This window comes from Cryptomeria japonica, chromosome 1 (assembly GCF_030272615.1).
Source record: "Cryptomeria japonica chromosome 1, Sugi_1.0, whole genome shotgun sequence".
Taxonomy (NCBI): Eukaryota; Viridiplantae; Streptophyta; class Pinopsida; order Cupressales; family Cupressaceae; genus Cryptomeria; species Cryptomeria japonica.
Window position 1 is genome coordinate 642,467,671 of NC_081405.1, and position 17,757 is coordinate 642,485,427.

The window sequence follows — 17,757 nt, forward strand, 5'->3', positions numbered from 1 at the left end:
TTGTGAAATGGAAGTTCCAGTTTGTTAAATATAAATTTTTCATGCCCACATTGGCATTAACTAAGATAGTTGCAACAAGTACCATTCTGAAATTGGAGCCTTTGAAATACAAACAACAATATGTGAAATATCAGAAGCTCAAAGAGGTATGTTTTGCACTAAGAAAAAAGGTAATGCCATTTTTTTAGCAGTTAATATAATATTTTCTAAGAGAAGACTGGTGTATAAAATAAACAAATTGTACATGCCAAAAGGAGACAAAAGGATAAGACTCATGAAAGAAGTCCACACTTGGGTTCAGAAAACATTTTGCTAATTTTGTGAGGGATCTGGCAAGCTTTATTTGAGGATGTGCATTCTGCAGAATCAACAAAACAAGAAACTGAGAAACTGGAAGTTTGCATCTACTTTCTTTGTGGATAATCTTAGGCTAGTTAAGGAAATGACTGTTTACTGCTATATCCAATAAATTAATTACACAATTACTAATAAAGATGACACTGCATACCAAATACAGGAGTAAAATATTTCTTTATTCATACACGAAATTATTATTGTTATTATTATTTTTTGATCAGTAAATTGTGGGATTAGGGCCCACTCCCAATATAAGAACAAATAAAAGAATAAAGACCGCTTCATACCCATGAATGGGGAGCACAAAGAATAATGAACTAACTTAAGATTCCTAAGAGAGATCTCAAGAAGCCAAAAGAGAGCTCAAAAAGAAAAGAAGACAACAGAGAATCAATGCTGCTGTGATCACATAAACTATTAAACCAACTACCAGGTAGGAGCTACTCCTCTAGCCTTTTTGGCTATCCCTGTCCTTATGCTCCTAGTGAGGAGTGCATCCATGGTCCATTGAGTTCCATCATCAACCACATCTCGACCTTCAATTCTGAGCTTCTCTGATTCTGATATGCTTCGTTCCTTTCTTTTAATTGGGATGTTTGGTTTTGAGATGCCATTGGTAGTTTGGGCAATGGAGCTCTTTCTAACTTGAAGCATAACATCATCTATATCTAAGAAGTCTGCAAAATTGTCATCCACATCCTCCATAAAGGGTAAGAGCTCTCAGAATCAAAGCTAATTCCAGCCACCTCATCAAGCTAATTAAGACCAGGAAGAAGACCAGAGATGGTTAGCCAAGGATTGGAGCTGATCCGACTAGATTATACAATTTTCATTGATGATAGACAATATATTTAATGGACCTGGCAGTTGCCAAGAGGAACACAACTGTCAACCAGTTGACGCTTATAACTACTCGATTCTTATAACTATCCTAACTACATCATCCTCCCAATAGAAAAAGTTGTCTTCCAGACGACAAATAAACATCAAGTAACATGAGGGAAGACTGATAAGCATAGTGTAGACAATGACTTGTTCTTTGCAAACTTAAAGTTGGATTGTACCTGGAAAATCAAATGAGTGTGATTGGGGTCTGGGGTCCAATGGGGTCAAGGGGTAGTGCCTATGCCTCCAAGCCCAATTAAGACCTTAAGAACCACACAGATCATCATGCTGCACATCATTTTCATGATTTTTTTAAGAGGCAAAATGTAGTGTTGACAAAGATCAAAAATAGAGATTTTGGAGCTAGCTCACATATGATGTTGAAAAAGGAAGTAAGTTGTTGTTTGATGGTTGATTGTCGTGTGATGGAGGGAATGCTGAATAATACCATACTATGAAGAAAGCAAGCCATTGAATGGTAAGGGAATTTGAAATGTCGCCCAGTGATGGAATTGGTGTGGTTGGGAGTGATATGCCCTGTACTAGGAAGAGATGGTGTTGTTGTGCTAATAATGGAGTTGTATGGTGTGTAGGGACAATCATACAACCAACCAAAGTATGCTGCAAAGAGAGGGTCATCATATGGTCAAACAAAATTGCCTTTGTCACACGTTGAGCAAAACTTACCCATCGATGTTGACACAACATCGTATGCGGGGAAAGCCAAGTCATCGTACGATCAAAATTGGATGCAGAGAGACCAGGTGGAGCCATATAGTAGGCAATGAGAGTAGTATGCTGACAAATGATTGTCACCGTATGATGTGAGATCCTCCTACCTGCCAAATATCCTGTTAAGGTCGTACAATGCAACCCATAATCGCACACTATTGTTCTACGATGTGCAAGAATGGAAACCGTACGCTTAATGAGAAAGGCCATCATGTACAATGTCCTACCTATCGCTGTACACTTGCAAAAAGCCTTTGCCATGCAATGCGAGTGAATGGTTGCTGTTTGCTAGCATTGATTACTCCTTTCAGCTGCCTAATGAGAAATTAGATAGTGGAGTGCCTTGGTCATATGATGAATGATTGCCAAGGTTTTATGATGTGATAAATATTGATTGCCTTTGATTGTATGGCTAACCACCTTTTATAATCGACTCCTTTGCAACTTATGAACTTTAATTTTTTTATATTATATTTTTGCCTTTTTCTTTCCACCGTTTCTTTATTTTCTAATTATTTTTTTATTTTTCTATAATTTTTTTGTGAAGTTGGTTTGACTTGGCCAATATTTGTATGCTTTGCATTAAATATGTTTTCTTAGTACTTTGAGATGCATCATCGGCAATTTGACATTCTTCTTCAAAGTTAGATACCTTGTTGTATATGTCATCTTTCTCAAAGCATGGACTGCATCCCATACACATGAACTGTCTGACTTAGTAAAATTATTTTTCATTGGTCGCTCTTCACTAAGAGTCGTGGCTTCGAGGAAATTACAAGTTGATGAAAATACCTAGAGAACTTGTTTCATCCTTTGAGCATGACTATAATCAATCACTACACCTCTCAAGGTGGCTAGAAAGATCGTAGATAAATTGCTTTATTGTCTTGCCCATCTTCTGAGGTGATATAATCAAATGAATATCAAACCCTAGTAGCTAATGAAATAGGACACCTAGAGAACTTGTTTCATCCTTTGAGCATGACTATAATCAATCACTACACCTCTCAAGGTGGCTAGAAAGATCGTAGATAAATTGCTTTATTGTCTTGCCCATCTTCTGAGGTGATATAATCAAATGAATATCAAACCCTAGGATGAGAGGCTTCCACTAAGAAAAAGTACTACACAAAATGGTTTGTAATACAACATATTCATCTTAATTTGCAATCTGCTTGAATTTCTTGCTGGAGATCCCATGTGATGTCATTCTTGAGCAACGGAGTACATCAGAGTTGCAAAGAGCTCAGATGCCAATAAATATGTGAAATTTATAGAGAATGATAAAACAACAAAATATGCAAATCTTATAGAGATGATAAAGCATAGTCACCAAAAACTGCATTGACATATGCAGACATTTTAACACAAGTAAAATGCAAAACATGACCAATGTTGAGCAACTCATAATGTATAAAGCTTGGAAATGAGCTGGTTATTCTTAAACAAAAACAGGCTTTAGCGGCAACGAAAAGTTCTCCAACCAATTTGAATGTTCTGCATTCCTATATGCACACATATATTCAGTTGTCAATGTGCAAAATCTGAATTTAATTAAGCCATACATATTAGATGAGAAGAATGGAACCAAGCAAATATTGCCTTTTGTGGAGGACATATTCCATGGTTGAGAACCTATGTTCCACAGAGTTTTGGGGGGCGGGGATGGTGGGACATGTTTCCATTATGGGGGTACTTTTGGGCCATTTTTGAGGGGACGGCAGGGGATGACTATTAAAAAATAGGGGTTTTTTTTAAAACATAGAGAAATTTCAAATATGCATATCATGACAAAGATAAAACATTTATCATAGACATTAATACATAGCATTAGACTTGAATTGAGATTTCACATGAGAATCGACAAACAGTTTGCCAAAATGAAAATGCTTTCATTCATCATTGTCAATAAGCATATGTCATAAACATCCATAATAGACATAAATATTAAACATCCATAAGTATGAAATGACAAACTGTAAACAAAAAACATGGATGTCCATAATCAGCTGTCCATAATAATGTCAAGATAGAACTAAGAAAATATATGGCTGTCTATAATGAGCACAAGCTAGGTCTAAGAGTCTAAATCAAGATCAGAGCTCAAGTCTTTGTCTAAGTCACTGCCATATGAGGGGCTCCTTCTCCTCTTGCTGCTCTTCTCCTTGTTTGCAAATGTAAAAAATGAATGAGTTTTGCTTCTATTTGTTTGTTTTAACTTTTATGCTTAGATTAGGGTTTCTAATCTTTTATTGTTATTTTGGGGTCTTGTTGGGCCCAGCTGAACATTCTATGCAAGGTAAAAAAGTGCTTTTTCTTTTAATTTGCCTTTGGAAATAAGTCTTGGTCATAGGGGATGGCTAGAAGTCCTCAGGACAGCCAGGGGAACTCCTAGGAGTCTGCTGGCTGTTTCGGGGACTTCTGGCTGTCCCCTGCGGCTCAGAAACATCCCCTCTGCAAGAAACAGGCAGGGTGCGGGAAAAAACATAAAACCAAAAGGCTATTTGAATAATGCTTATTGATGTGTTACAATGACTGATCAGGAAAGGCCAAATGGTTTCCACTGGAAAGTTTATGAGGAAACATTTCCTCATGAGTTAGACTAAGTTTTGGGGTTTGAAGACCTCTTTGTTAGGCAGGTGTGATCCTAAATGGATCATGTATATAGATAAGCAATGGAAAAAATGAGTAGAAAAAGGAGAATATTCATTAGTTCTATGGACACTAAAGGAGTATACCCCAGATTATTTAAAATATGAGTAGGAATAAAAACGAGCCACTAGATTGCTTTTGCATGCAAAAATGAATTGCTTTCTCTACATTTCTGTTTGCAGTCTAATGGTGATGTAAGGGTCGTAAACAATAATTTTCTGTCATTTTTCTCCATAAGTTGTAAATTTATATAAATTATTTAAGATCTTGCCTTGAAAGCGTATTTGCCATCTTTTTGAATTTTATAAATCTATCTATCTGTAGAAATTTAAGCCTGTAGTTAATAAAATTGTTATAAGTTAATCCCTTCCAAAATCAAAAGTCTGCATTTAGTGAGGTATATGTTTTACAAACGCACAAACAGAATTTGAAGTTAATTGAGAGCATGATAGCACTAAATAATCATGGTCTTTTCAGGTTCAAATTACGATTGGACGGACTTCAAGTTGATAATCAACTACCATTAACACCAATGGCAGTTTTATTTAGACCACAAATTGCCACCAACCAGCTTGAGTTTCTACTGAAGTTCACAATTGTGATGCAAGATCATGGGTCACCAGATAATTATGTGTACCCCTACTTTGGTTTACAGGTATGGTTAATGAAAAGACAAGCTATTAATTGTTCATTGTTAAGAACAGAAAATATGAATAGACTAAAAGAACTGTCAGATGCCATCTAATCAAATTTCAGGTTTTGTTTTCAAATATTTGTAAATGGAAAATCAAATATTGAATGATTACAAATTATTGTCAGTTGAAGACCTTAATATTTTGAGCTTTTGCAGGGTCCAAGCTCACAGAATGTCTTATTTATGGTTAAAATTCATGAACCATTTATCTGGCGACTCCATGAGATGTTCCAGAAACTAAATGTTGGGAGACTAAACAGCAGCCAGACAACTGATGTGGCGGTCGATCCTATTATACGAATAGGGTATATTAGAACTATTCATGTGAATTACAATGAATTCATGCTGTTTTAATAGTTATCATTCTGTGCCTTTGATGACAAGGAACTTTTATGCATCCATTATTCCATTATTTATTTGCAATATTTTTTTTTCAGTATTCTTGGCAATTTTTATATTTTCTGATTCTCTGTCATTTGCATTCTAAAAAGTCTTCTGAATATGCCTGAGATCCGATTCAAAGTATCATTGGCAATGTCACCAACACAAAGGCCAAGAGGAGTTCTTGGCTTCTGGGCTTCTTTGATGACTGCCTTGGGCAACACTGAAAACATGCCAGTAAGTTTGTAGAACTTAAGCATCCTTCAACGTTTTGTATTTTGTTGACACTTGACAACCTTTATTTATTAGGTGGAACATCAAATATTATCAATATGCTATGCAGGCAGGGTGCTTTAGTTCTATAGCTATCAGAGACATACCTATTGTGGCTATTATATCACTATTTGTCTTAATAATGGAAGAATATATTTCTTATTTTTTTTTTCCCTATAATAACAGGTTCGAATTGCAGCTCATGTACATGAGGATATTTGTATGCGTCAGAGTGAGTTGCTTGCTGCAGCTATATCAAATGTCCGCAAAGATCTTCTTAGTCAGCCCCTTCAATTGATCTATGGTGTCGATATTCTTGGAAATGCAAGCAGTGCTCTTGGGCATATGAGCAAAGGTGTTGCTGCATTGTCAATGGATAAGAAGTTTATACAAAGTCGACAGAGACAGGTTTATTTTTTATTTTTATCATTATGCAGTCTGTCATCTCCTTTGCTTGGCATGTCATTGTTTGAATTGGTATGCTTAAGAGGTGTCTTTAGAATGAGATTCAATCAAAATGCCAAGGCTCAATTTTGTTTGTTCGTTTTCCAAGGAGTTGGGACAATACATTGATACATCAACAATTTTGTAAAATTCTCAGATAAAATTTCAATTGTTAATTAATTTCATGCTACAGGATAGCAAAGGATCAGTTGAAGACATTGGTGATGTTATTCGAGAAGGTGGTGGGGCTTTTGCCAAAGGACTAATTCGTGGGGTTACAGGCATTGTGACAAAGCCACTTGAAGGTGCTAAATCTTCTGGTGTTGAGGGTTTTGTTCAGGGTGTTGGGAAAGGAATAATTGGAGTAGCAGCCCAGCCAATGAGTGGGGTTCTTGACCTTCTGTCAAAAACAACGGAAGGTGCAAATGCAATGAGGATGAAAATTGCTGCAGCGATAACTTCTGAAGAGCAACTCCTTCGGCGCCGACTACCTCGAGCAATTAGTGGGGACAATGTCCTGCGGCCATATGATGAGTATAAAGCTCAAGGCCAGGTAAGGATTTGTGTTTACATCCTTTGTTGTGTTACTGTCATTTTTCATCTGCTTTTGAAATGTAATTTTTGTGTTTGGCTGATAAACAACAAAATATTCTGTTCCTTTTTCTGTGAACAAATAAGCTAAAAGCTGGTCTAGAGTAAGCTTGAGAATATCTCATCAGCTCCATTTGTTTAACAAAAAATCATTTTAGAATTTATGTCACTGATAACAGATTGAATGTGGTGAGATTATTGTTCAGAACAGTTTTAACATCCCTATGATTTTTTCTATTGATAGTCCATGTGTATTGTCAAATTTTTGAGAGAAAGTAGAAATACAGAAAACCTGAGCAGCAGCACTGATTTTTCATTTGATGGTAAACGTAGTCATTGATGCAGCAATTAAACTATAAAGACACCAAACAATTACATTTGTAGTGTAAGACTTAAGTTGCTATATTTCTAGAAAAAAGTATATGTTATTTTGACATACTGAGTGAATCCATGACATTCTTTTATCTTTATTTTTGTCTGGAAGTATGCAGGATATTTCTGTTCTTGTACATTTGCATCTTGTAAGATAGTCTGGGATTTATTCCTTACCTTTCTTATTTTTATTATTTCTGTTATAAGGTTCTGCTGCAACTTGCTGAGCGTGGTGCCTTGTTTGGGCAAATAGATTTTTTCAAAGTCCGAGGCAAGTTTGCCTTTTCGGATGCATATGAAGATCATTATAACCTTCCAAAAGGAAGAACTGCTATAATTACTCATCGGCGAGTAATGTTGTTACAAGTATGTGTAACAGTAGATTGTCCTTATGTTTGCTAGAAATAACTGCTTCAGTTTTATGACCTTAGCTGATATACTGTGCCCCTCTTACATCTTCAATTACCATGGCTGCAGAGTCCAACCTCCGTTGTACAGAGAAAATCTGACCCCTCAAGAGAGCCTTGTACTATAGTATGGGATGTAGTATGGGATGATTTGGTGTCAGTGGAATTAAGGAATGGAAAAAAGGATCCACCTGGTTATCAACCTTCTCGGGTGATCCTTAATTTACGTCATTCATCTCAGGATTCTAGAATATTTGAATCCAAAGAAACCATGCGTGTTATCAAATGCCATCGTGAATCCCGGCAGGCTGAAGAAATACATAATGCAATTCAGCAAGCTAGAAATACTTATCGGTCCAATCGTTCGGGGATTCAGTCTCAGGTATATTTTTCTTTACCTAAAATCATACTTTGATTGCACTGATTCTCTTAGTCTGAGTTGCTTGTACAATACAGGTACTGGAGAAGAAAAAGGTAAGGAAACCATATGCAGGTGTCAGTGCTGGTGCAGGGACTGGAGCATCATTTGGATTTTTTACAGGAATGGTAGCACCAATTACTATTCCTGTCACAACAACTTTTGGTACTCTTTTAGGAACTGTTGCAGGACAATCTATATTTGGCAGAGGTCCAGATTCACTGTCAAACCATGATACAAGACATGCTCAACAGAAAGACATGGAGTACACTTTAGCTTTACCAAGTTCTTCGTACAGCAATTCTGCCAGTGGAAAGTTTATAAACCAGCTAACTCTTGTTTGGTCTGACAAGGTTGGTTATTTCAGGACTTGCTTTGCAGATGTGGCAAAAAGACATTTTTCTTGTTAAAGTTTGTGTATTGCCCAATCTAAATTACATCATCCACTTGGACTTTGAGGATCAATTCTTCTTTACTGTTCTTATAGATTTCCATTACAACATGGCATGTTGAATTCTAATTCCTTTGTTTTCTGAAACAGAAATTGTACTGGAATAGAAATTATCAGATTTCAGTATGGCGTCCGATTTGTCCAAATGGGTATGCCAGGATTTCATCTCTTCTACTTTTTGATGTATACTCTTTCCATCATTTGAATGGAACTTACAGTTTGATTTATGATTTTTTTCATTGTTGTTTCTGCTGGTGCTGTTAGCAAATCTTGAATCCAAGCAACAATTTTGTTTATCTTTACAATGGTACCCTAGCTATCTCTGTCTATTCTTACTTCTGACTCTTGGCTGAGATTTCCAAGTCTGAAAAATGAGAATTCAGTTGACTCAGTTTTCCAAATTTTAAGTTTGTGCTAGAGGCTTTGTTGCATCTGATTCATCAGCAAGCATACATTTCGTTCTGTGGCTGGTGGCTGAAATTCCTCTCCTTTTACTAATAAAATTACAGAATTATAATTCATTTCCTGCAAGAACAGTTTTTACCCTTCCAAATTGGACATGATAAAGATAATATCATCTTCATTAGTAACAGTTGTGGATTTTTTTATATTTTATGCATATAATGTTTTGTTGCTTATTAAGCTGAGTCTTTTGTGGGTTTAAATGAAGGCTTTCGCCAAGTAAATAAAATAATATTAATAATCATATAAACCCATGATTATTGTTTGTTTTGTTTGGAAACAACATTCGTCCAACCCATCCTCAATCTATTTTAGCCTCTAAGACAAAATAGGTTTACCATTTAAGGATATATTTTTTTTAAATTGTGAAAGTTTAAATCAAAGTCACGTTGACATGGATGGGGATACATATACGGATATGGATATAGATATGGATAGTTTGCATTCTTATTTTTTTCTTTAAGAAAATAAGATCTAGCTGGGCATGTGACTATGAAATTGATGAGTTGTCAATGTCTAATATCAGTCCACCCATCAATCACAATAGAACATGTCCTAATCCAAGTTTGCCTCATATCCTTACATTAACAAATTAACCTTAGAATATTCTTTGTCTAGGAGGGTAGTGCATAGTTTGTGATCTCTAGGGGCTACAAATGAGGGATCAATAGAGACTATGTCTTTGATCATTTGTTTGAAATAAGAGGAACGGGCGACATGAAATGGGATGACATGGGCATTAAAAAAATTAACAATGAAAGAATCCGTTGCATCCCATGCTTGCACATAAAACATACTTGCAATTGCTTATGGCCTCTCACCACCACTAATCTTCCTCTTTCCTTTTGTGGCAATATCGCTTATTCCATGACCAACCATGGATAGCATAGACATATATGATTGTCCACATGCAGAAGAATGTACTAGCATTGGCACACCTGTAGATCTCATTTCCACCTCCATGTGCAATCTATATGAGCCTCTACCTTCTTATTCTCCCTATTATTCGATAAACCTTAATCCCACAGATTGTAACACTCAAGAAACGAGACCATACCTTTGTGTAGTTCCCTCTAAAATCTTTCTTGCAAACGTGACAAAACCACACCCTATTCCCTCTTGAATTTTATTTGGGTATCTACGGCTGTCACAAATTGGAGAAGAGGTTTTTTTTTTATATATAATTTATTTGGGTTAAAAGGACCCTTTGCATAAGGTTTCAAGACAACTAAAGGGCACTCAAATGGGTTTGGTGGCTGTTCACCTCTAACCCCAACACTCTGGTGAGGTTGGAGCTCTTGCATTTACTTGAGTGTCACACACTACATTGTCAATAAAAATCATTCCTGGTGCTGCTCATGTTGGTTTTGTGAGATTTAATGAAACTCTAAATTGAAAATTGAAAAATTCCAGACATTTTTTAATTTAAGCTTGGAGAAAAATTTGAAAAAATAAAAGAAAAGAAAAGAATGACTTACCTCTTTCAAGAAATTGTTGTTTCACTACCAAATATCTAAGTTTACCGGTTCCGGTTCGAGATTTGGGTTAGTGGGTTCAGCCAAAAATTTTTTGGCGGTTTTGGGTTTGTTTTGGGTTTGTTAGTACAAAGACATATAACAGTAAAAAATATATACATATATGTAACAGTAGTTAAGTAAAAAATACACCACTATGCTAATAATCAAATAACATAGCAAAATACACCACCATATTAATAGTCAAAATTTGATTGTCATGGTGTATATACCAAACTGATGGGTGCTGATGTGTGGACATGGTAGCCTAGTTGCTGCGTCCTGGGGATGTTATTTAGTTCATCTTGTGGAGCCTTGAATTGGAGGTAAAGCATTGATGGGTTTTGCATGTAGAAACTCAAGAGAAAACCATGTTTTGATGGGCCGAATTCCAGGCATGTTGTTTCAGCAGCAAATCACAAGCATACCTGTAGGTGGTTGTTTAGTGCAGTAAGCTGAATGCTTTCAATCCTTCAATGAGTCTTGGTATGTGTTGGAGTTAATATTTAAGGTGCTGGTACAGGTTGAGGTTTTCTAGAGTGTTGTTAATGAATTTGGAAATTAGCTGGGTGAGCTTACTTGCTTTGCTACCTGATACAGAGTTTCCCTATCCTTTATTGGTGTATAGCTGTCTATTCCTGCATTTGGAGGGATCTATTCAATGCTGGGTGTGTTCAAAAACGTATTGCATACTTGTAACTCACTATTTGTTGCATATTGGAGACTTTGGTAGGCGTACCTTGAAGCAAGAATGCCCTGAGGGGCTCTCATACAATTCATAACATCAACTGAATTTAACACATCAGACCTTTTTGGCGAAAAAAACACTTTAAAAGGGTTAAATTTTTTTACTTTAGTGCCAAATTCATCCCAAGTTCCTTGAAATTCTCCAAAATTCTGCCCAGGTTCGCAGGGCAGGACCTGTCCAAACCTAGGGGGAACCAGACCAGGTCTGGGACCCGGGGGGAACCATACTAGGAACCAGGGGGTTCCCCTGCAGAACCCGGTAACTTAGCCAAATATGCCTTGGATTCAACATCTCTTACAATTCCTTCAAACTTTGTTAAAATAATATGTTTTTCTTACAACTTCTAACCCTGCTGCAGCCTGCAATTTCTTTTTGACAAACATAAATGAAATCAAATGGCATTCAGATGAGGCTGTTTTTTCCATTTAGGGGGACCTGGGGTATGGGGTCCTACAAAAAATGATTAAAATGTTTTCTTATTGCTTTTTGTGTTTTTTTTTAATTAATGTGTTCGAAAAAGCGGGGATGGCCGGCTGTCCCCTTTCTCTTTTCTTTGCATCATGGAGGCTTTTGGATTTTTCAGGATGGTGCAAAGATGCCCCCGATGCATACCCCCATCCCTGGAACATTCCGGAAACAGGGATGCATTAAAAATGGCTGCTCCTGTGTTTCCTTGGTTGAGAATTATTATTTTTAAAATTGGCGAAGTTAGGGCACTTCAGAATGAGCAGCCACTGAGATAGTTTATTACATTTTGAGAGCAGAATTTAGAAGATATGTTTTTGTTACCCAAACTAAAGGAACAGGACAAAGGGGAGATAAGCTTTATATCAGATACCAGCAACATGGTCACCAACTTAAGAATCCGCTGGGGAAACTACCAGTATAAAACAGCCAACTTCTTCCCATGACTGAAACTAGTCAAGAGATTGGATATTTTTTCGTGGGGTCAGGCTGTTGACTTTGCATGTTAGTACTACCGGACATTGATTGCTATCAATTAGGATTTATTCTGGAAAATCAGCCTTAAGACTTTTTATTGAAAGCGAAAGGTTCTTGAAAACATACAATGTATCTTCAGGGGTTTGAATATTATGTTTGTCCTAAAGATATCCTTTGACACATGTTCATGTGTAGAGTCCAGACATTGAGTATACTGTATATGCAATCTATAGGTGTTATTTTTCTGCATATATCAGCTGTTGAATTGTGCTGTTGATTTATGTTTATGTTTGCTGCTTAGGTGTTGAATGGCTTTACAGAACTTTATTTTATTATAAAAACTTATTTTTAGAAAAGATAGAGCAAAATTGAAATTATGCGTCGTTTTCTGTTCTATTATGCTAAGCCTAAATTGTGCTCTCAGATATATTTCAGTGGGAGATATTGTTCAGCGCTCTTATAATCCACCAGCGAGTGTTATGGTGTATGCAAACAGGTCTGATGGAAGGTTTATTCAGCCTGTGGGCTTTGATTTGGTAGGTTCATTTTGCTCAAGAATTGTGATATATATATCTGATATCATCAAAAGCAGGAGATTGAAGATATTTTTATTTAATTGTCTGCTGCACATGGTTAAGACAGATGCATTGGGTTTTCATTAGTTTTTAAGTGAAGTGAAGATTTTGTTGTTGCTATCATATTTGACATTGGATAAAAAAGGTGCATAAAAAGAATAACTCGTGTAAATATGTTATTTTTTTGCACCCATATTACATGCATAGCATATATGGTGTCTGCTTTGTTTTGTATAGAGATATAATTGGTTCTCTTTGATAGTAGTTTTGTTTTGTTTAATACTTTTTGGTGCTCAGATTACATGCATGGCATTTATAGCAGCTGTTTTATATTGTATAGAAGTGTAATTGTCAATTTCTGATGGTATTAACACTTAGGGTTTAGTATCTTTTTTCCTTACAATTTGACTCTTTTTTCAGATTTGGCGTAATACAGACAGTGGAACAAGAGACACATTGGCAATTTGGATACCGCATCCTCCACCTGGCTATGTAGCTATTGGCTGTGTTGTTATTCCAGATTACTATGAGCCAGACCCATGTTTAGCTTACTGTGTTAGGGAAGATTGTGTGAAAAATGTTGATTTTGAAAAGCAGCCTCTGCTGAGAGACCATAGAGATGGCGACCTTTGGGAATGTAGTATTTGGAGAGTCCAAAATGATGCACATACATTTATCGCTCGCAGGGACCATCAAGCACCCTCACAGAACATTGCCTATTCTGTACTAACATAGTCTTGGTATTTTCCATGTATCATTTGAAAAACAGTATTTGAAATGTAGCATCTCCCTAACTAGAGGATGTCCTATATTCTTAAGCTTGGTCTGAGAATATGTTCATTCGATTAATCGCAACAAACACCTGATTGTGGTGAGGTGCTCCCTCCGATTGTTTATCTTGTATTACAAGGAACTCCACCAATTAAAATTTGTACAGTGGCGAGAGTTAACTAACTATTCTTAAATGTCAATTGGGCAGTTTTATTTAGAATCTACTCTGTGAGTTCGCATTATGTCTATTTTTGTCATGCTACTTCCAGAGATGTACAGAGTTTCTGTGTTACTTTTATACCTGCTTGTTTTCACAAGAGAAAGCTTTTTGAGGAAAGAAGCATTCACAAGTTGAGAATGTTTAAAGAAATATATGTATTACTAGTTACAGATGAATTCTCTGGAAGAACTTAGAAAGTTATATTTATACATTTGCACAGCAAGAATCCAATAATTTATTTACATTTACAGTAAATCTGACACGTCTTGAAAATTTGATGATCTTTAGCATGCCCAGTTTTTGAAAAATCGCCAAAAATGAGTAGATTGGCATAAATAGCCCATAAAAAAATACCTTATATTTCATACATTTAATAAAAACGGGGTAAAATAATTGACATTGCTAAAGAGACTTGATGACAAGCTAATCACATGGTTGGCCGAAATTGGGTGCTCAAGTGGCCTCCATACCACAGAAGCTATCATCTAGAACTAGCTGCAACACATGCGTTCAGATACAGGAGAATTATACATGACACGATATTAAAATAGCACATAATGGTGTTATAATTTCATTATCATTATAATTCTGTTATAACATATTTTTGTTAATGAAAATGATCTCCATCAATCTCTGCTTACACATACTAGGAAATAAATTTTTGCATGTTGCACATTGTGATTGCCCCATAACAGACTAAAATAACTACCGAGACTACCCTATTGGAAACGAGATAAATATTCAATACTGTCATGAGAAACTATGTAAATGTCCCATTTGAAACATACGGCTTACATATACCGATTCAAAGATTTGTGTGTAAGGCTAAGTTACCAGAAACGAGAAACTAGAAACGCAACCGCAACGACAACGTGATGAGAAACGGAATATTTAAAGGTTGCGTATAAGAAACGTATATATATATATATATATATCTATATATATATATATATATATATATATATATATATATTCAAGTTATATATATAATCAAATCTAAATTAATGATAAAAACTAAATATAATCAAATTTACCTTGATATTCTGAAAAACTAGTGAAAGATAAACAAATTATTTTAAGATATTGCATTGCATAAATTGTAAATATTTATATTGGGAGATAAATATTGCATTGCACGAGTCCTAGATATTTCTATTGAGATATTTTGCATGAGGTTGTATAATTAATGTTAGTTAAAGTTAAAGTTATATATTTAATGTAACTAACATGACTTAGAAAACTATAATTTGCATCTACTGGTTAATCCAAAGTTAAGCCATGAAACATGCGATTTCACATGCCAAAAAAATCAATCTGTCAATGTTCAATGAATAAAAAGACAATTACTTTACTGTCAAATCTGTTAAAAACAGTTACTTTACTATAAAATCTGTTAAAAATAATTATTTTACTGCACTTATAATAAATGATACTTAATAAAATGAAAGAGTGCATTATTTTAAGTTGTAAAGATCTCATTAAGTTTGGCAAAGTGGAGACAAATTGAAAACAATCCAAAACGCCTGCAGGAAACGGCCGTTAGAAACCAGAAACCTGTTTCTCACGTTGAAATGTGAAACGACGGGAGACCGTCGTGTTTCTGGCAACTTGTAAGTTAAACTATTCACAATTAATTTGTTTTTTGAATTAACAAATTATTTAAATTAAATTAGTGCAGTTAGGTACATCCTGCAAGCAATATGAGGTAGTCTCATATTGCTCTAACCCATCTGTAGACCCATACACAAATGGCTGGCATCGTGGACTATAAAAGCCCCTTTGCTTTTCTATATTGACAAATTATTGATTTTACATATATGCAGTGATGCTTTAGAATAAGCATTGTCTTTCTTAAAATTTTAATTAGATTCTATGAAAAGGTAATATTGTGAGAATTGTTTTCAACCTAGTCTAAAACATTTGTGAATTAACACAAGTCAATGTGGTTCTTTAGTACTCAAGCATCCATAAGGAATAAATAAATAATACTTTCAAAAAAGATTGCATATAATATTATTAAGTTGTGCTTCTTGCCAGTAGTTGGCAATCTACTAGTAAAGTAAACCATATTTGAATACTAAATGGTTTAACTGGTTTTGCTCCGAACAATAAGAGAATTGATTTTAAACACACATCAATACTATTCTATGACAGCTTGTGATATATCTGACGAAGGAGCCAATCTACGTGATTCAAAACATGGCAATATGCTACACGTAGGTCGCAATCCGTTAAGAGTAATCTTTGCATTGATTTGAACTCGTGGATGTATCCATGAGAAAAACATAGCTGACAATAGCCAGAATGAACCATTAATCATATATATAATATGATTAAACTTTAATATATTTAATATATTTGATGAAGAGAGCAATTTCCCTGATTTAGATCATTACACTTGTTTACTACTTCATGTTTGCAATCCGCAAAGTAATCATGTATCAATTCAAAAATGATCTGAATAGCTTTATTTATGGATGTTTCTATATAGCCACAATGAACCATCATCCACAAAACCTATCCGACCTACCTCAACACCTTTCCAACATGCACATACGCCACTTCTACACCCACTTTAGACTATTGGGTAGGTAACAAGACCAACCTAAAAACAACATGCACATATGCCACTTCTACACCCACTTTAGACTATTGGGTAGGGTATCAAGACCAACCTAAAAACTCTATCTATAATGTGAGTTAGTTTAGTGTTGCTTTTTTGGGTTGGAACTTAAGGGTTCGACCATGACGAATACAATTTATGGATTGCAACTTTTAGGAACACATGACAAGGAAGAATATTCCTTAGAGACCACAAATCCCCTTTTTAGGCCTTTTCTAAAAAGATAAGGCTTGAACCCCTAGTAATATCATAGTATTTTATGAACTAGCATCGTGTTGTTGAATTTTATTAACTTTTGAACTAGGATCTTAATGAGATTGAGTATTCTTGCTATTTTGTGTCTACCAATAATAAATTTGAGTAAGATCAAATTACTAAATGGGAACATCTTGTTTTACGTTTGATTATAATTAATGTTACAAAGTTTCAAAAGATGATCTTAGAAATGTTGGTATGGTAGGTGTTTGTAATGATTCAGGTAAAGGGTTTAAGTTTTTGTTTTTTGGTAGCTTTAATGTTGGTTCTAATAGTTTTGATGAGGTTATAGCCATTCATTAAGTTCTTGTAGAAGCAAAGTTAAAGCATTTAACTTATTATTTTGGAATTTGAGTGTACTATATTAATTGTCATTTTCAAAAGTATCATTGTTGGATTTCTAGAGTCTGATTTTGATATCTTGATTTATCACTTTAAAAAAATAATTTTGCCAAACTTCCAATTGTTGCAATTTAATAAATGTAAGAAAGACATCAATGTAAGGTCCCCCTTTCTAGCATGCGTTGTATGATGTTGTTAGCATATTTCTCCATAGTCTTGTAGGCTAACCTAGATTTTTAAGGGATCTTGAAGATATTTGGCCTAGGCAATTTCAGTTACAGGCATTTCTAAGGTGTTTTGATGTATTTTTGGGGATACTATTCATAGTAAGTCAGTTGGGTCAGGTTAGGATCATCATCAGTTGTTCATGAATAATATCCTGTCAATGGTTGTTGATGATATTGAGTTGAGAATTTAACAATCATTTGCGATTATTAATTAATTTATCAATAAAGTTAAATTATAAAGTTGAATTAAAATATTTAACTTTATTATTGTGAGAACTTAAGTTAAAAGGGAAAGTAATTTAAATATTAAAAGTTCCTTTTATTAAAGTAGGTGGAGACATGAATGTAAAAGGGAAAATTTATATCTTTTATCCTGCATTGGTTGGAAAGTGTGGGAGCTCTTGGAGGAAAGATATAAAAG

At 35.1% G+C, this 17,757-nt stretch overlaps 1 protein-coding gene across 3 annotated transcripts in view; it reads left to right on the forward strand.

The window, feature by feature from the left end:
- The window catches only part of LOC131042467 (uncharacterized), a 254,284-nt gene extending 240,391 nt beyond the window's left edge, over positions 1-13,893 (forward strand). For all 3 annotated transcript variants that reach the window (XM_057975760.2, XM_059220584.1, XM_059220580.1), the window contains 11 exons: positions 5,104-5,281; positions 5,477-5,625; positions 5,812-5,938; positions 6,161-6,382; positions 6,612-6,971; positions 7,589-7,747; positions 7,859-8,170; positions 8,245-8,559; positions 8,748-8,806; positions 12,748-12,859; positions 13,319-13,893. In XM_057975760.2, coding sequence (XP_057831743.2) covers positions 5,104-5,281; positions 5,477-5,625; positions 5,812-5,938; positions 6,161-6,382; positions 6,612-6,971; positions 7,589-7,747; positions 7,859-8,170; positions 8,245-8,559; positions 8,748-8,806; positions 12,748-12,859; positions 13,319-13,633 — 2,308 coding nt within the window. In that variant the 3' untranslated portion in view covers positions 13,634-13,893. The remainder of the gene's footprint in view (positions 1-5,103; positions 5,282-5,476; positions 5,626-5,811; positions 5,939-6,160; positions 6,383-6,611; positions 6,972-7,588; positions 7,748-7,858; positions 8,171-8,244; positions 8,560-8,747; positions 8,807-12,747; positions 12,860-13,318) is intronic.
- Positions 13,894-17,757: the final 3,864 nt, after the last annotated feature.